General features: G+C 35.8%; 2 protein-coding genes across 6 annotated transcripts; one reads left to right on the top strand and one right to left on the bottom strand.

The window, feature by feature from the left end:
* Nucleotides 1-81: 81 nt before the first annotated feature.
* lgsn (lengsin, lens protein with glutamine synthetase domain) lies at nt 82-6,675 on the bottom strand. Of its 3 annotated transcripts, none has more exons than XM_044113555.1 (4): nt 6,393-6,675; nt 4,232-4,865; nt 2,596-2,762; nt 82-2,016 (listed from the first exon to the last, which is right to left on the bottom strand). In XM_044113555.1, exons 1-4 carry the CDS (start codon nt 6,414-6,416, stop codon nt 823-825), a joined length of 2,019 nt encoding a protein of 672 aa, XP_043969490.1. In that variant the 5' UTR covers nt 6,417-6,675; the 3' UTR covers nt 82-822. The 3 variants fall into 3 exon arrangements, with proteins under 3 accessions (XP_043969490.1, XP_043969489.1, XP_043969491.1); XM_044113554.1 differs by lacking the exon at nt 6,393-6,675 and adding an exon at nt 5,881-6,018; XM_044113556.1 differs by lacking the exon at nt 6,393-6,675 and adding an exon at nt 5,605-5,830.
* Nucleotides 5,902-18,128, top strand: ptp4a1 (protein tyrosine phosphatase 4A1). 3 transcript variants are annotated; one of them, XM_044113559.1, is made up of 8 exons: nt 5,919-6,032; nt 9,558-9,758; nt 12,509-12,713; nt 13,089-13,176; nt 14,588-14,680; nt 15,356-15,486; nt 16,780-16,854; nt 16,972-18,128. In XM_044113559.1, the coding sequence occupies exons 3-8, from the start codon at nt 12,709-12,711 to the stop codon at nt 17,069-17,071; spliced, it is 492 nt and encodes a 163-aa protein (XP_043969494.1). In that variant the 5' UTR covers nt 5,919-6,032; nt 9,558-9,758; nt 12,509-12,708; the 3' UTR covers nt 17,072-18,128. The 3 variants fall into 3 exon arrangements, with proteins under 3 accessions (XP_043969493.1, XP_043969494.1, XP_043969492.1); XM_044113558.1 differs by having other exon boundaries at nt 5,902-6,032; nt 12,509-13,176; XM_044113557.1 differs by having other exon boundaries at nt 12,512-13,176.
* Nucleotides 18,129-18,862: the final 734 nt, after the last annotated feature.

Genomic DNA, 18,862 nt, shown 5'->3' with positions numbered 1-18,862 from the left:
TTCACATTAAACAATTAACTTCAGATCCAAATTAAGAAAGCAGCCGCTTTTATGCTTAAATTGTTTGTATTTTTGTTTTGGATTTTGTAATTTTTCTCTCAAGGAAATGACTCGGCACACATTTATTTTTTCTACCATGTAAATCAGTTCCAGCAACTTTATTCAGGGTAAGATCTATTTAAATTTATTAACAAAGCTTTATATTTATCTCCTTATAATGCTGAGAAGACCATGGAGACATGAATTTGCAATAAAAGATATTTTGATGTTATAAAATAAAAATAAAATACTTTAACCAACAACTTTTTGGCTCTTTGCATTTAAGTTTACAGTCTCTGGAAGAGTCAAAAACTGAAAATGACTATTGAATATGGTATAGTTTTAACAAAAAAGCAAAATCCTATCCAGAACTTTCACACACTGACCCAATTTAATTTTTTAAGGGAATCACAACTGCATAAATCTGCATCACGATGATTCGGCAAGATGTTGTTTACCACCCTGCTGCGGAGACAGTGGCCCCAAGAGGTCAAAATGGTCATTACAACAGTAAGCAAACGACACAAGATGAAGAAAATGCGTTATAATATTAAAGCAGATTCATTTCTGCCTTTCTAATATAACAGTGTCTTCTCCATTTTGCTACTGTGTAAAATACACTGATTTTCATTGTTTTTATGATGTTGATGAAACAATAACGAATCATATATCTCTTGACTTCAGAATTCACTTTTAATAAAATATCTGAGGAAAACCTTGTCTTACTTGACGAGAGAAACTGATTCATCTGTAAAATTATGAGCGAAAACACCACAAATAAGTTCAAATGAAATACTCAAGGCACTTGTTCCTCTCATCGTCCAGCTCTTGGGTCTCGATCTCAAACTTCTTCATGGCGATGAAGTATTGAACAAACGGTTCTCCGAGGGCGCTGCAGATGACGTGATCCTCCGCCAACGCCTCCAGCGCGTTGTCCAGCTTCACGGGAATGGCAAACTCCCTCTGCTGGCCGGGGGTTTTGTTCAGAATGTTCTCAATGTTCAGGTTTCTCCTGATGCCGTCCAGTCCTGCGGCCGCCGTAGCAGCCAGGACAATGTAAGGGTTCGCCATAGCTGAACCTAGCTTATTGTCGATGTGCGCCTCCCTCCCGCCGTGGCATTTGATATTAAAGGAACTGCTGTTGTCATTGCAGCCACAGGTGGCGTACAGAACACGCTTGGGGTCTTTTATGGTTTTGGCGATGTGGCTCCGGCAGCCCAGGCCGGGTGACATCAGGCAGCTGAGCGCTGCAGAGTGGGTGAGGAGCCCCGCCAGCCATTTTCTACCAATCTCAGACAGATCTACTTCCTTTTCGCCACTCTGGAAGAGACTGCGCCGCCCATTAGCGTCCCATAGGCTATGGGAGAGCACACCGGCGTTATACAGACCGTCATCGGTAAAAAAGCTGGCGATGTAGCTGTGCTTACGAGCCATTTCTTTAATGCCAGTACGGAAGGTAAAGGCGCTGTCTGCAGCTGCGATCCCAAACTCCGGCCTCAAATTGATCTCCATCTGGCCGGGTCCACTAGCAGAGGCGATGCTGTCGATGTCTGCGCCCATGCAGTACATGCTGTCCACCAGCTGCTGGAAGAACGGGAGGTCGTGGTTGCTCAGCAGCGTGGTGGCAGGGAACAGGAGCGTCTTTGGTCCGATTCTGTCCGGCGCTCCCAGAACACAGCACTCGTAGGTGAAGGATGAGTGCAGGGAGAATCCCAAGCTTTGGAGCTGACCGAGCAGCTGCTTCGCTATAAGGCGAGGCGAGGTGCGGAGGGGGCTTCCTGTTATGGTGCATGGATCACATATGACCCGTGCTGTCTGCTCAGCCCAAGGCAGGACTCTGAAAGTTGAAAGGTCAGGGATCAGAAGAACATCACTGCTGAAGCTAGCGGTGTTGGCGTGGTCCACTTCGTTGCTCTTCGGGCTCAGGGTCAGCTCCAAATAGCTTCTTGGCATGGGGACCCCATATATTGCTTTCTCCTGTGATGACAGTACATCCATTAAATACAAACAAACATTTTAGAAACTTTACAGGATTGTAGAGTCTTTAGTGATGGTTTAGTTTTAGGCTATGTTCACACAACAGTTCAGACTTTTTTGTGTGTGGTTGTTGTCCACTCTGCAAAAACGAAATCTTACAAAGTATTTTTGTCTAGTTTAGTGTGAATATTTCACTTGAAATAAGAGAAAACTAACTTACAGCAAGACATGTGAGCTTGTTTTAAGCTCAGTTTTGAAGCGACTGCAGACGCTTCAAAAACAATCGGGTATATATTTGATTTAGTAACAAATATTGAAGTAACAGATTGGATTTTTGGGGCATGGGGTAGAGAGAGAATGTGAAAAAATCAAGATTGGTCATTCAGACAGCGGTGAAAAAGTCGCATATGGGTCACATTTGCCTGCTGTGTGAACGTAGCCTAAGTCAGAGAAACAAAATACATTTTCTTCTTCTCCTTACTCTCAGAAACCAACTGACAGTTAAATTAAGTTCTGTCTCTGTCATTATACATAAATACCCCCGAATAAATACAGCAAAGAATAATATGAGCTCATTACATGGAAGAAGCGGACAGGCACCGTCTTGGACCGCGACACTCCGTGGAGATCGGTGGCCTCAAAACGGACAAAGTTGATGTTTTCTCTGGCGATCTGCTGCTTGATTTGTTCCATGGCTGAGAAAAACCTCAAGTTGCCAGAGAATTCAACGGCTTTGTTGTCGTTATCTGTGGAAAACAATTGAACAGTTGACCTGAATAAATATGTTACATTTCTAAAACTTATTGTTCAAGTGTTCTCTGAAGAACTTTCACGAACATAAAGTCTAACACCGGATATGTTTGTTGGCCTCCAGGTAAGGATGTATATAAAAATTAGTAAAGTTAATTTACTCAGTGGGGAACAAATCAATAATCCCACAATTATTGGTGGACAACTGCAATCTATTCCCAAGGCCATTTGCTTCATGTCTTCCCCTTGTCTCTTTTCCTCTTTCCATTCAATGAGGCCACTAATCTAAAAAAATATATTATTTAAAAAGTTCTAGAACAGTTTAGCAGGTTCCAGATGTTTATATTTGTGATGGTGGAACAAAAAAGGCCTTTTCTAGGCATTATTCTCAAACAATCCCCTGTCATGTAGATATTTTCCAGGTGGTTGTCATGGAAACTTGATGACCTACAACCCCCAAGGTGTACTTTAAAGTAGAAATCAACGATGTGCAGAAACACAAAGCTTGGAAAAGATTATCAGTTTTTAAAAGTTGATTTTAATTTAAAAGTTGTAGTTTTTTCCTAATTTATTTAAATTATTCTTGAATTGTGGTCAGGGGCCACACAAAACCAGTCCAGGGGCCACAAATGGCCCTAGACCCACACTTTGAACACCTTGTCTAAATAAATGATTAAATCTTTTAAAATACGACAAAATTAAATATGAAGTTTATTAGGCATTATGTTTTGTCATTGTCTACAACCATAAAAACTGGTAAAGCTAAATTATTTTTTTAATCTTGATCTGTTTATAAATATTTCTACTAACTTATCTTTGACCTAAAGCATCATCAGAGATGGGTAGAGTAAACAAAAATACTATTTCAACATATTTTTACCCAAAGTAAAACGTAGCCATAAAAAAAGTATTTGTGAAAAGTCTACTCAAGTACTAATCAAATGATCATCATTTAATTTTTACAAATTACAAAGTTAAATTGAAATTTTTGTGTATTAAGGTAAAAAAAAAAAGAAGACAATAATTCATACGAGTACCAAAAAAAAAAAAAAATCAGATAAAACAAATTTTTTTCCAAATTAGTTTCTTTCAGTAAAAAAACTTGTGAAACTTTAACAAAAACAGCAGGTGTGTGTCTGGTGAATTTTTGGCTAAAACGTGTTTTTCATTCAGTGGGTAGAAATTTTTACTCAAGTAAGAGTAGAAATATTTAATAATAAAATTACTCAAGTAAAAATAAAACGGACAGCATAGTGAGAATACTCCTATATGTAATTATTTTTCCCCAAAAATGTTAATCAAGTAAATGTAAATTACTATCCAACTCTGATGACACTTTATGATAAAGTCACTGAAGTAAGAGTAAAAAGTACATTGTAGTAAAAATACTCCTAAAAGTCTTTTTTTCCCCAAAAAGTTACTTAAGTAACTAACTAGTTACTGCCCGACTCTGAGCGTCACTGACCTGAATCTACCGTCTCTCCCCAGGCTCTGCTGCTTGAATGTGCGCTGGTCCTGACTCCAGGCTGCCTATTTGTTTTGGCAGCAGACCTGACTGAGCTGGATGCATCCACAGCGGGGGGCAGATGAATAGGCGTACTTTCTCTGGAGTTTCCCCCCCTTCTGGAAGCATCAGACTGAGGTTTGAAGGTGCTGAACGTCCTGTGAGGATTGTCATCGTCCCCCCGTCTCTCGTGTCCTCCGCTGCTGCTCCCATGGAGGTACGTAAACGGACTTCCTGGTTTCCCCTCCTCTCTCCCTCGGCCGCTGAGCAGATGACTGTCCCTCAGGATGCTCTTCAGCTCCTCCATGGTCTGCTGGTGGACACCCAGTCCATCAAACGACACCTTTGTCTGGGATGATTCGTCCTTCATGCAGTCCTCCCTATGTGGACGTTCCTCCAGTCGCAGATCTTCATCTTGAGGACCAGATGCGGAAAATGGAAGCGGCACTGACGGCATTTCAGACGGCATTTCTCCTCCTCTGCAGCTTTGACCCATCAGAGGTTCATACTTCTTAATTAATTTAACTCCTTTCTCTTCTTTGTCTAGACTCATTTTTGTTCCATCTGTTTGGTCTTTGCTTCTGCTGTGACTCTCCTGCAAAAAAAGTCCCAAAACTGGTGCTGAGACACTGACAAATCAATATTTAAAGGATTTTATTTGTCATTAGATTCCTATAATAAAAATATGTTGGCACTGAAAAATGACAAGACAACATTTTTGTTTGTTCAAACATCTTTGTAATAAATATGATGAAGATGATTAGCCTTATACAGATAGGTCCTTGTTCTATGCTTTGCTTTACCCTCACTATTGACAGAGTTGGGTAGCAACTAGTTACATTTACTTAAGTATCATTTTTAAGCAAAAATATACCTTTAGAAGTATTTTTACTACACCGTACCTTTAACTTTTACTTGAGTAATTTCATTATTAAGTATTGCGACTCCTACTTGAGTAAACTTCCTGGATTTTCTACCCACTGAATAAAGAACCAACTAATTTTAACCAAAAATTCACCAGACACAAACACATATCTGCAATTTTTGTTAAAGTTTCATCAGTTTTATTTTGACAGAAACTGAATTGGTAAAAATTTTATTTTGCCTGATTTTGTTATATAAATTATTTTAATTTCAGTCTTTAAAATACCAAAATTTCCACTTAGGTTTATATTTTGTTCCATCTGATTATGTAGAACGGGTACTCAGTATTGACTGGGCTTTTTGACAAAACCTTTTTTATTCTTAGTTGAGTAATTTCTTGGACAGCTACTTTTTAAAAATATGTTGAAGTAGAACTACTCTTTCTTGAGTATAATTTTGGGGTACTTGACCCGCCTTGGTTGTTGAGAAGCGATTGTTTGTTGACGTTTTAAATGTTACCCAATCGCTATCGTTTGCCCGTGACGTATGTAATGCGCCAGTTCGACTTTATAACTCTTACCGGAAGTAACTTTTCATTTATTTATTTGCTTTTCGATTTGTTTGTGCTTGCTATATAACACCCTGGCATTACTGTCTTGTCTGTTTTATTACTCATTTGTGTTGTTAATTTTGCTTGTTTGTAAACCCCTTAATTATCAATAAACAGAAAAAAAGCAAACTCTTACCGGAAGTTGCCGGTATTCTGTGCTGTAAACAACGTTTAGCTTTGCTAAGCCGAACATGGCGGCTGTTAATGCTAATTCGATATTTTGAAGCGTTGCCAGCACAGACTGAACGGCTTTGTTCACTTCCTCTGCCACCATTGCTAAAACTCGAGGTAGGCTTCAATTTTTATTTTTTTTAGGCTACAATTCTAAAACAGAGCAGAAAATCGACGTCGACAACCGACTTCTGTTTACTGATTGGCCTGGTTAAAATTCTAACGGACATGTCAGTGGGCGAAAAATTAGAGGCGAGATAAACGGTCAAGAAATTTAATAAACATTATGAAGATATATTTTGTACTTCACCACAAAATAAATAAAATAAGAGACAAAAAACACTAAAAAATGTTTGAATCATTGAAACTAAAAAATACTTAATTTATATTTTTAGATTAAAATACAATCTGTATTCATTGCACACCTTTACAGTAAATTCAACAAAATAAAGAAAAAAATAGATGTTGAATTGTTACCTTGAAATCTTCAGAGTCATTCATGTCTTTGTGCTGATTAATTGGAAATTGAAATTTGATTTGCCCCCATTTGAAAGCAGAGCTTCACTTGCACATTAATTTTTATAGACAATTGGTACAATGGTGACGGATTAGAACATTCTCTCCAACTCCGACAGCCACTGGATACCAGCTGCAAACTGGCACCAGCCAGCCACTGGTAGGGACTGAAACATTGTTTCTCTCATCCCATTGGTGGAAAACAGGAATAATTGAAACTGCAGATCTAAGCAGTTTCCAGAAAGAAAGATCAGGATTTCTAAACCTATTATCCAGAGTCTGGTAGAAGTCAGTTAACTGACATTTAGTTACCAAAAAGGTAGAACATTATCATCGCTTTTTGTTGACCTTTTCATGTGATTTTGGTTCTTAACTTTTTACAGGTTTTGATGTAAATTGTAGGAGAAAAATAACACTTAATTTTAGCTTCCAGAAACACTGATGTTGCTTAATTTTCTAACCTACACACATGATCTATGTGTTATTTCAAAGTACTCTTCAGGCTGTTTGTTTTGACAAATAGCTCGAAAATCTCAAAAACACACCTATAATTTGAAATTGGAAAATGTGCTCTGAAAAACTGGGAATTTTATACAAGCAGTTAAATAAGAGTTTAACAGTTCAACAATTGAAATCTTACACCTTTTAATTCTGAAATAGTAACAAAAATGAAACACAATGACTATGATTATAATTTACAAATCCTGTAAAAGTAGGACAATATTCAGAGCTAGGCTTGTCTCCACCAGGAGGCAATAACATGAAAACATATTGTGCAATGTAGTTTGAACATGTAACTATTGCTTAAAACGTGTATGGAAAAAGAACACATACAATGAACATTAATAGCTATTTTATTTTGTTTTGTTTTACTTAAAAAAAACACATTTACATGGGATCAATAAAGAATTTTTGAATTTAATTGAATAATCACTATGGAGATGTACATCAATGTTTTTATTCAACATACTATTGAACAACAAATCAAATCAAGAGTATTAATTAAGTTTGATGAGTGCCAAACAGAGATTGCTCTAGACGTTTTGTGTTCTATTATTTTGACTAAATAAATTTTAAAAACAGTCTGTATTGTTAGGATTGTTAGTTTTACTATATTCTCCACTGTTTGTTCAAAGTATAAATAAATACCAGTAAATTTAAAAATATGATTAAATTCAGTTGCTGTGTGCAGTTGCTATAAATCACACTTCTCCAGGAGGCGGGTGCCATAAAGAAGTATATTAAAAATGGAAATCTTTTTCAACAGTACTTGTTTGTGTGGGGCTGTAATTTTTGTGTCCTGCAGTCACAACATATGATTACCTATAAAGTAATAAATTGTTCTTTTTTGTTATTACGCAGTAGTACCACAAAATATTGTGGTAAATAATTCCATATTGCCAACCCAATGTACAGTTTATACAATAATAAAATAAAATATGGGCAATATATATGCAATATGTTTAATTGTGATGTTTATTGATTGTTATTCTTGATATATATTTTTTTCTACAATCAGTAATTCAGTGATTTTGTTCTTTCTGTTTGATTTATAGCAAAAAATATTAAGGACAATTGAATTTTGAGTTGTACAGTTTATTCTGCAGAGATATTTGTTCCTGTTTTATTCCATAATGACTTGACTAAACCTCCTTCAGCAGTAATGATCCCATATTTTTTTTAGCATATTTTATTTCCTTCTTAAAGTGTTAACTTGTTGTTGAGAAACGAATCAAACTGGTTCCATAGTTTCGCAGTAAAGTGTGCGGGTCCAGTTTTGAGTCGTGCGTCAGAAACCACCTGACCTGCGCCTCCTCGGGATGAGTCTGGGCATAACGCCGCACATTTTCAGGGTGGGGTTTCCAGGGATTGCATCAAGGCACTGGCAGTGAAACGCAAAAACAATCAAAACCGGAAGCAAAAAGTTCAAAATAAAAGTACCTGTATCATGAAAGTTCTCTTTATAGAGTACATTTTGTAGACATTGTGGAGAGCAGGTCTGATCAGCAGGCTCTGCTATCTCTTAATAATGATTTTATCTTAGTAAATAAAGACATTGATGCAGCATTTGCACCAAATATTTGCAAGAAAAACAATGAATAACCAGTTGTACCAGTAGAGTTTTCATATCTGAAGAGCCCTTACACACCCTGCAGTCTCTGTATCAAGAAAACAGCTTTGGTTCTTGATACAATTTGGTTGCAATTTGTAAAATTTACATTCTCTTTTGTGAACGATTAACAATATGACATCTGAAAGAATAGCAGATGTATAAAAATAACGGATGGAAATGTTTAGATTGTGCTACAATTTTAAATAAAAAAGATGTGAATTATAAAAATATTGCACATGACATGAGATTTGTATCAACCTGCTCAATATAAAAAATCTAGTAAATGAAGTTTATAATAGAGTATTGAATTACAGCTGCTGTCATTTCAAGGAACTTTTCTTAAAGGTCCAATTCATATGGAATTACAAAAAACAGTTTAAGTTCATAGCAATACAAAACAATCATAGGGTCAAGATTCCTATTTTTGTACAATGCAATTTAATCCAAGTTGTATCTCAGCACAGTCATCTGATCACAAAAAGTAAGTTAGTAAAACATTATATACTTAAGGAAGTCTATGTAACTGCATGAGATATTTAATCGTGCGCAAGCATGTAATGACTAAAAGGGACAACTTTGTATTTGCAGCACAACGTACATCTCTGGGGATTATAGGACCTGTTCTTTTCATAGTGATAAATAGATTTCCAAGTATCTGTAAGACAATTCATAGAAGGAGTATTTATCGTATTATCATTTATTCTAAAAAATTCTTGTTGTAACAAGATTTTGATTTGTTGTTGACACAGGAAATTCCAATGAATTGATTTTTTTTAAATTAAAAAATAGTTACCTAAAAATAGTAAGTAATTGTTCTTATCGCCACTTTTATAATGATCAAAATTGTACCCCAAAATATTCTGATAAACAATTAAGTTTATATAGCAAAAAAGCCTAATTTAATTCACAATAAAAGCTAAATAGTCTTGATATGAATCATTTGAGTGTTTTAAATATTGCATGTTAATGATTGTTTTAATTCAGATTGAAATACTGATCTTTTATTGTGAAAGTCCTGACCGGAAACGTCACTTGGCGGCGCCTCATCTCCGGTTCGTGTCAGCGTCTTCTTCCCCGGCAGAACAGCAGACTTCGGCTCAGCTCGGAGAAACAACACCGGACTGTATGGTGGAGAACCGTTTCATATTCTGACCGTTTTTCTTGGGACCGGCTGTATGATTAAGCTACAATCTTCAATGAGTAAGCATATCCCAGTAAGTAGCGGTTTTTCTAGCTGCCTTTTTGCTTTTTATGAGTGTTTTTTCCAGGCTCACCTCTTCGGGTTTTGTTCTAAAATCAGGACGGAAGCTCTCACCAGCTGGCCTTCACGTTTCCTCGATAAAACCGCGGCCTACGCGGCACAAATGTAATCAGATTTCTCCTTACGCAGACGTCAGAGTCTTTGATTTTTTGGATTTCGCTGGAGAAAGTCAAAGTAAACCTACTTCTGTCCGTGTTTTTAACGGTAGTGAAGGTTTCTGTGCTGGTCGCCATGCTTTGGAAGCAGCGGTCGGATGCGCAGCTGAACCGGTCTTAGCCGGTCACTCGAAGTTTCTCTTGGTGGAAGTTAACGTATCTTTTGATGAAATCAATCATAAACCCAGCCAATTCGTTCCTTTTGGGTTTATACACAGTTTTTTTTTTTTTTTTGTGAAGTTGACAAAAGGCGTTAGTTGTTGTTTTTTTTACCGTAAAAAGAAGGCTATGTTTTCAGGCCTCTGTTATGTGACGGCGCCCTATCTGAGCTGGAAGGACACGTTTAAAGTTTTTAATGAAATGGCGAAATTATATAGGTTAATAAAGGATGAATATATTTTTCCAAGTTTTATCTTTATATATTGCCTCCCTTTCTAATAGCTTCTTTGTTCGATCCACAAAATGTCTACCAAATGCTGCCGTTCAGCTAGAAAATAGCGGATTATCGCAGCATAATTGAAGAGCTTAGGTTTTAGATTTGCCATAAATGAGGAAAAGCGCCATTGGTGGAAAAACTGGGCTTCCGAGTTCTAGTTAGTGTAATAGTCTGAAACATTAGGACCTTGAAAGACAGTAAAAACCAATTTAATAAGCTTGATGGTAAATTGAAACAAGAAATATTATGAAATCTGTAATGGAGGCCTCATGAAAAAACAAAAATCTGGCATAGGTGTCAGAAATGACACGTCCTTTGTATAACACTGGTGGCCATTACGTACGATACTACGCAGCATTACTGTAGGTAATTTATCCCCCCCCCCCCCCCCTTTATTCCATATAATCTACTCTTCTGCAAAGTATTTAGTTTTAGTGGGTAACCCCATTAAGAGGGATTAATTTACCACCTGTTGTATATAAATTTTTGCACATTTTTACTTGGTCGACCTTTTATAGAGTTTAATTTTAAATCACAGTTATGCATTGATTTGATTTCTTTATATTGACACATTTGTTTCACTATTGGATCAGAATTTTGCTCTAAATAGTATATTTTCATTTCTCTCTCAGTAGCTTAGATATTTCTAAGTCTGTCACACATAAAAATCTAGAAGTATGTAGACATATTTTTCAGTAGAAAGATTTGACTGACGTCAGTGTTTCCCAACCCTGATACTCAGTAGAGACTGCCATGCATATTTTAGATGTTTACCTGCTTTAACACACCTGATTCAGGTGATTACTGCCTGTTAATCAAATATCATTTGAAGTCAGGTGCGCTGAAGCATGGAAACACCTAAAACATGGAAACCAGAGTTTATGAAACATTGTTCTACATGATCCATACAGAATTTTCTCTGATTTCTGATGTCTTTTTCTAATTTTCTGGCACTACCAATTCCAATTTTATCAGATTTTAAGATTTTTATTCAAGAACTACATAAGCAGCAGATGTAGGAAGTATATTTTATGTCAAGGCCATCCAGCTGGTAACAGTTATTAATCATCTTTTGAGCAGAGATGACATCACCTTGTGTGAATAAGGTCACTGTAGTCAGACACTGCAAAACACTATTTTACTGTCTTAAAGCAAAAAAAAAAAATAATAATAGAGAGTTCACATTGAACTATCACTTTATATTAGTGGTTAGTGTGGTTAGCATTACAAACGACAACGTAGAAAATTTTGATTACTACTTTAGCAGTTTCATTTCTAAAAGGCTGCCAGTATTTCTAATACTCGTTTTCTAATAATAATTTTTCATCACAGGCAAAGGTAAAACGTCTCAAAGGCCAAATCCGAGCAACTTTGCTTTACTTCGCCTTTCAGCACCAGACTTGGAAATCATAATTTCATTAAGATTTAAAAGGCTATAATGTAATTATAAGTAGATTATTGACACTCTCATACAGAGACCTATACCCACAGCTTATAATATAAAGAACTTTCATATGAATTAAAAACATATATTTTTAATTCATTTTAATTTAATACATATTTTTCAGCCATATTTCCCAGCCCTGGTGGGAAATATGCACCATAAAATGTATCACAATATAAGCGTTTCATATCAGTCGATCAAAAATCATTGATTAAGTTTTTTTTTTAGTTTTAAATATCTGTCTTACAGCCAAACTGCGGACATAATTTATTTTCTTTTGGGTCGGTATTGCAATTTTCTCCTTTCAATCTACTCCTTTGTTTATTTTTACGCAGCTTTTTAAAAAACTGCTACTGCAGAATTTACTCACCTTGCGTTGCTAGGCAACCACATAGAGAGGTTGATTACTGCTAGGTAACCACAGAATGAGTGCTAGTTGATGCCATCAACCTTGCTTAGCTATCTGTGAGAGGTTGAGCAACTGAAGTCTTGCTCATGGAAATATGTTCATCTGTAAATAAATCTATAAATGAGTCCAGAGGAATTTAATCTATCAAGTGATTTATTAATTTATTGCAACAGGCCTATGTGTCATGAACCAAATTTCTATGTTTTTATAGATTATTAAGGACTTCTTTTTCTTCTGTTTTTTTATTCTCATTTCACAGCAGTTCTGTGGTGTTCTGGGTCGCACATTTATGGAGTTTCTGAAGGGCAGTGGAGACTACTGCCAGGCTCAGCACGCTGCCTATGCAGACGAGTGAACAGCAAAACTTGCCATCCATTTTACATACTTGAGCCACCGGAGGGATCCTGGAAAGTTTACAGGACAGGGAAACCTCCCAGAACCAGCGATACTTCAGCCTGGATGGGGTAACTCCACCCGTTGCACACTGCCCTCGTTGGCTTCCACCCGGCCAGACTCAAGGTGGAACCAGCCTTTTTTTGTTTTTTTTGCTTTCTTTTCTTTTGATTTCATCCCAAAGGAGAGGATTTTAAGTTGCTTTCCTAATTGCCTGCCACTTTGTCAACTGGCATCTCCTTCAAGTTGCCCGCCATTTTTGATGATTAAGCCTTGCCAACCTTCTACGAAGACCGGGGGATCTTTTGTTTCTGGGCTTCCTTGAGCTCATTGGACCTTTGTTTTACATTCCCTCTAACTGTTTACACTTGTGTTGTCTTGTTTTTTGGAATAAGTTTACCTTTTGTTAACCATTTTTACATTGTTACAATGGCTCGCATGAACAGACCAGCCCCTGTTGAGATAACCTACAAAAACATGAGGTTCCTCATTACCCACAATCCCACCAATGCCACCCTGAACAAGTTCATTGAGGTGAGACACGATCTCCATTCTGAGTTTTTGCCAAATCAATATGAATGGGTGAAATAGGATTTAAACTTTTAGGTTTTTGTTGAGTAATGCTGCTGTTGTCTTATAAACTTAAAATACAACAACATAAAACAGTAGCAGGTTGTAGCAAAAAATACGAATTTCCACCTGAACCCCCTGGACATGTTGATGTAATAATGTAAGATTTAACAAATCATGAATTGTTGAAAAGCCAGTATAATTAATTGCATAAATTTCTAAGAATTCATTCTTCAGATTTTACTAAAACCAACCAAACCAAAGTTATAAACCAACAAATTATTCATAAAACAATTTCTTTGGCTTCATTAATAATGAGTGCAAATCTGCTTATTTAAAGTTGCAATATGTAACTTTTATAAACTATATTTTTACGTGTTTTTTTTTTTTTTAATTGTCACCATATGGTGACCGTTTAGTATAAGACAGATAATCTGATTAAAAAATGTATCTCCTCTGCTTTCTCCCAGTGCTGTCTAGAAACAACCAATCAGAGCCAGGAGGCGGGTCTTAGTGCTGTCAATCACCCTCCTTTGCAGCTAGCACACCCGGTTATGAATGTTCAAGGCTAGTTGGCATAGTCACCAATGATAGCAGATGAAAGGTTTTCCTGTCACTAAGTTGTTTCTCCACCCTTGCCACATTGAGCAGCGAGTACATGAGGTTGATTGACAGCATAAAGACCCTCCTCCTGGCTCTGGTTGGTTGTTTTTGGTTGAGAAAGGTTCATTTGTTCAGATGGCAATAGTAGCCGAGGGAGGAGTTGGAGGAAATCAATATTTTCACAGATCATCTGTCATCTGTTTTTAAAAAAAAAAAAGTAAAAAAAACAAAAAAAAACCTTTTTTATAAGTTACATGCTGCAGCTTTGACAGACATATTTTTGTCAAACGTGCAAGCATTTTATAACTACATTTTAAATGTGGCAAAGTATTCCCATGACCCCTCAAGACAGAAGAGTTTTGTTATAAAATCATCCTACATTTTTGGATGCTGCCCTCGCCTCCAGAGGGCGCCCTTGTGACTTCAGTCATGTCATCTGATCTCAAATTTTCTTAAAGGTGGAGCAGCAGTGTCATGAAGAACTTAATAAACTAAAATGTTTCCATCAAAGTATATATATATATATATATATATATATATATATATATATATATATATATATATATATATATATATATATATTTGGAAAAGTATTTGACATTGTCTAGATTTCTTGCTACGAACCTTTATTTTGATTCAAGAACTTTTAAAACAGTTTTGTATGCCTGTGACCAGTTAGTCATAAAATATAGAGAAGCATATAATTTGGATAAATATGGAAAAGCTGTACCGCTATCAGGTTTCCTAATCAGTTGTCAATATTTTCCCACAGGAGCTGAAGAAGTATGGTGTCACCACTGTGGTGAGAGTTTGCGAGGCCACTTATGATTCCACCCTGGTGGTAAAAGAGGGGATTCAGGTTCTGGTAAGTCCAGTCCTATTTCATGTCTGATCAGTTCAGCAGCAGTAAACCTGTCAAAATTAATCTCAGGATAAATTAATAATTTCCACTTTGATATATCTTTTTGAATAGAGTCTTTATAGAAACTTCATAATCAATTTTATTAATGGTTTTGATTGCAAGTGTGTTTTTCCCTCATTTTATTTGTTTTGAATATTTACAAGTCTTTCAGTTCCAGTGTTAAGTGTTCTTTACAATATTGAAGTTTTAGTCTTTTAGAGGACGAACTTGCAATATTATGCTGTTATTATATTATTTGAAAAGGGCCTCAAAATAATGCCATAATTTCTGGGACAATTTGTTATAGTGACAGCAAAAATATTCTTTTCAGTTCTTATAGTTAATTTGATGGAAGATTTGTGTTTTCTGAGGGTTTTGATCTCTGCTGCTGCATTATTAAAAATGTAAAATAATGATCACAAAAATTTTTATCTAAATCTGTAAAATATCTTGCTAAAATGTCACATCAGCATATTTTTCTAATCTTATGTCAGTATTTAGTGTATAATTAGACATGGATGCTCAACAGGTTCCCCCTCCAATGTTTTTCTTTCCATTGTAACCAGTTCAACCACTCCTTGTTTCCAAGGATCCATGACATCATTTCCTCTTTTTTCTTTTCCTCCTCATCTCCTGCAGGATTGGCCGTTTGATGATGGCGCTCCTCCCTCCAACCAGATCGTGGATGATTGGCTGAACCTGCTGAAGCTGAAATTCAGAGAGGAGCCTGGCTGCTGCATTGCTGTCCACTGTGTGGCAGGGCTTGGGAGGTAGAAATCCATCTTTATTAATAATGCAGGACTCTTTTTGCAACAATTCAATTCATCAAAATATCCTCTTATAATAATATGCAATAACCAAATACCACTAATTTATCCAAAATCAATGAATTGTATTGTTGGCCTTTTTAACAAAGGTTGTTTCTTTTGTTTTCTCTTCCTTATGTTTTCCGTCAGACTATCAACAAAAGCTACTAGTGCCACAAAAAAAGAGAAAAAAATTATCGACCCAATTTAAAGATGCTGTTTTGTTTTTTATATATTTTGGAAAACTTTAAATTAGCAAAAATAAATTCTCAAAATGTTCTTTTGAGTCAACTGTTTCTGGTATTGATGAAATAATTGATGTCAAAGCTTCACATTATGTAATAAGTTATTGGCCTTTGGAATGACAAAACGATTATTAGTTAAAAAAAAAAAGTTAGCGTTAACTAACCCATTTAATGTAAATTTACCTCAATTTACATTAAATTAGGTCCAAATGAGCTCAATTTACATTCTGATATTTTTGAGGGAAATTTTATTTACGAAGACATCACAATTCATTTTGTTTGTTTTTGATTTTTGGATATGTAGAATATCTTCCAATTCCAGTCTTGCCTGTTCTTTACAAAATCAAAATTTTCGTTTTTGAGAGGACAAACCGGCGTTATTATTCCACTATCATAATAGTACTTGAAAATTGTCTCAAAACAACAATGTTATCGTTTATTGCAGTAATTAGTAGGACGATTTACTGTCCAGCAAAATTTATGGTGCTTCTCTAATGTCTAGTAATTTGGTTTTGAGATCAAAATGTGCATTATAAAATATCTGTGAAGCTTCAGGTCATGCATGTTTTTTCTTCCCTTTTATAATAACATGAATGCAGTCATCGTACGAATTTATTCTCTTCAGAAATGCTGCCCCTCTGACAAGATGCTGCCCTGAGTGGTTGCCCATGTCTCCCATATCAGAAATGCACAGTTTTAACAAATCTGTAAAAAATCTATATATATTTTCATAAACATTACACAGTGTGGCTTAAAGGCAAAAAATAGAGAGTTGATTTGGGGTTTGGTTACTCTTTTAAGCAGATGTAATAAAATTAACTTTAATATACTTTCAATTCTTTACTGATGGAAACTTTGAGGTTTTTCCCACTTTGGTGGATCATTGTGATGTAATTGCATAATAAAATAATTCCGATTTTCCTCCCATCATAGTGAAATAAAATGTCCTTAAACATATTTGTAGGATAATGAATTAAGTTTCACGTTTTTAACAGATTTTGTCTTCCTGCAGAGCTCCTGTCCTGGTGGCCCTCGCACTGATAGAATGTGGGATGAAATATGAAGATGCTGTCCAGTTCATTCGACAGTAAGTTTGTGTAACTGAAAATTGGGATATAGTGTCATAAAAATGCTGTAAAAACGTTCTATTTTTGAACATCTTGAACATTGAACTGAGTCGGCTTGCCGCCGTCTTTTCTTCCAGGAAGCGTCGAGGAGCGTTCAACAGCAAGCAGCTGTTCTACCTGGAGAAATATCGTCCAAAGATGCGCCTGCGCCATCGCAATAACTGCTGCATCCAGTAGAGCCAAACCCCATTCCCTCCTGCCATGCCAGCCCAAAACCTCCCTAAAACTCATTACTGAAAAACTCATTTTATCCTTGCTAGCTTGCTTTCTTGGCAGGTTGTTTTTTTGATTTTTTTGTTTTGATGTTTTTTGTTTTTCTTCTTTGCCTTTTGTCGTTGTGTTGAAGTATTTTACTTTGAAAAAACATGTGCTGTAATTCAACTTCCCCTCTCAAGGCTTAAATAAATCACAAGTGTCTGAGGGATAACAAGTTGTGTGAACCACATTGCCCAATAAAAAATTACAATTATTTAAAAAAAATGAAGGGCAGTGCTGCATTGTATCTTTGTGAAATGTTGGAATTATAGTTGTTGCAAGTGTCCCAAAGATTTTAATTGGCCGCTACGTTAAAGTATTGCAGAAAAAAAGTTGTAACAATTTAAAGTCCGCTCTCCCTTCCTCTTGTTTTTTGTTTTTTAATTCAGTTTCAAAAGAGTAGAAAGAGATATGCCTTCCTTCAGATCACATGGATCATTCATAAATGCCTTACGAAGTGAAACCAAGGCAGTCGTGCCACTGGCGTCTGGGAAAGAAAGGTGTTTCATTTTTCTACTTGGAATAATAAAGAAAGCAACCTGTTGCCTTTGTCTTGTGCAGGAAGTTACACTTCTTCCCTTTCATTTAATTTTTCATTTAAATTACCTTGCTGTCATATTTATCAGTTGAACGTTTATGAGTTTATTTTATTTATCGAACCATCTGTTTAATATTTCACTGCCATGTCCAACATTTGGTTATCATTTTTTCTTTTTTTATTTTAAATCTTAATTCAAGCTGTTTCAGCTTCAAACTGGACTTCCTCCATCTGCGATAATGTGTATGCCTTTTTTTTTTTTCTGTTGATGTCCATAACTTAAAACTTGCATACTTGATGATTTTATGTATTTGAAAATGTGTACTATTAGGTTGGCTATTTATACTATCAACGGATGTGTGATTTAGTACAGTGAGCGACAAAGTTGTACCTGTTCACCAACTTGTGAGATTACATTAAATGACACTGAAAAAAAACAAATGGACGTCTCATTTTCTGAGTTATTTGTTGGAAAGAAGGTTGAATATTATATGTAGGACTTGTTGCCTAAAGTGCAATAGCACAGCATTCTTTATTGGACTCTTATTTGTAGCAAATGATTCATCTGCAGCCAAAAAAATACTAATTGTAAAAATCTTAGCTTTTTCTGCTTCACTTAACATCAATACTGTACAGTGTAGGTCAGGTTTGGATTAACAAATTAATAACAGCCAAAATGCACCATATTGGACATTTATTTTTTACAAAATCTGAGCCAAGAAAAGCTAAAACTGCCACATGAGGAGTTCTGGGTAGAACGTATTTAAATTTTTTCATCTTTAATGCAAAATATATATTTTTGTACAGTTTTGGCTTTAATGCTCTGAATACTTGTTTTCTTTTAGCAAATGTCCTTTTTTGAGTCTGTATACTCCAGTTAATTAATCATTTACTAAATTAGTTTGTGATTGGGGCTGAAGCGACTAATTATGGTGTTCATCCATATTGCTTTTGCCATAATATTTTAAATTAAAAATCTGATGTATTTTTGTTTGAAACAAATTTTCGGAGGTTATGTTAGCTGTAAACAGTAACCAATAAAACGAGCAGTTCATAAGCACCTTTAGAACAAGCATACCTTTTATAACCTTCTATACTAACTACAGGGGGCGCTCTAGTTTTTGTCAGAGTACTTTGGCACAAGTGCAACATCTCACTTGGTTTTTTTGTAAGGT

The sequence above is a fragment of the Gambusia affinis genome, linkage group LG04 (genome assembly GCF_019740435.1).
Source record: "Gambusia affinis linkage group LG04, SWU_Gaff_1.0, whole genome shotgun sequence".
Taxonomy (NCBI): domain Eukaryota; kingdom Metazoa; phylum Chordata; class Actinopteri; order Cyprinodontiformes; family Poeciliidae; genus Gambusia; species Gambusia affinis.
The sequence above is the reverse complement of the archived record's forward strand: the minus strand, read 5'-3'. Positions and strand labels throughout refer to the sequence as shown.

Bases quoted from the DNA above. Each gene is read 5' to 3' on its own strand.
- lgsn (XM_044113554.1), bottom strand. From the start codon at position 6,018: ATGGTGGCAGAGGAAGTGAACAAAGCCGTTCAGTCTGTGCTGGCAACG. The intron at 2,763-4,231 runs GTCAGTGACGCT...TGTTTTCCACAG, and splicing joins GGGAGAGACGGTAGATTCAG to ATAACGACAACAAAGCCGTT. The intron at 2,017-2,595 runs GTAATGAGCTCA...CTGTCATCACAG, and splicing joins TGCCTGTCCGCTTCTTCCAT to GAGAAAGCAATATATGGGGT.
- ptp4a1 (XM_044113558.1), top strand. From the start codon at position 13,072: ATGGCTCGCATGAACAGACCAGCCCCTGTTGAGATAACCTACAAAAAC. The intron at 14,681-15,355 runs GTAAGTCCAGTC...CATCTCCTGCAG, and splicing joins AAGAGGGGATTCAGGTTCTG to GATTGGCCGTTTGATGATGG. The intron at 16,855-16,971 runs GTAAGTTTGTGT...CTTTTCTTCCAG, and splicing joins GCTGTCCAGTTCATTCGACA to GAAGCGTCGAGGAGCGTTCA.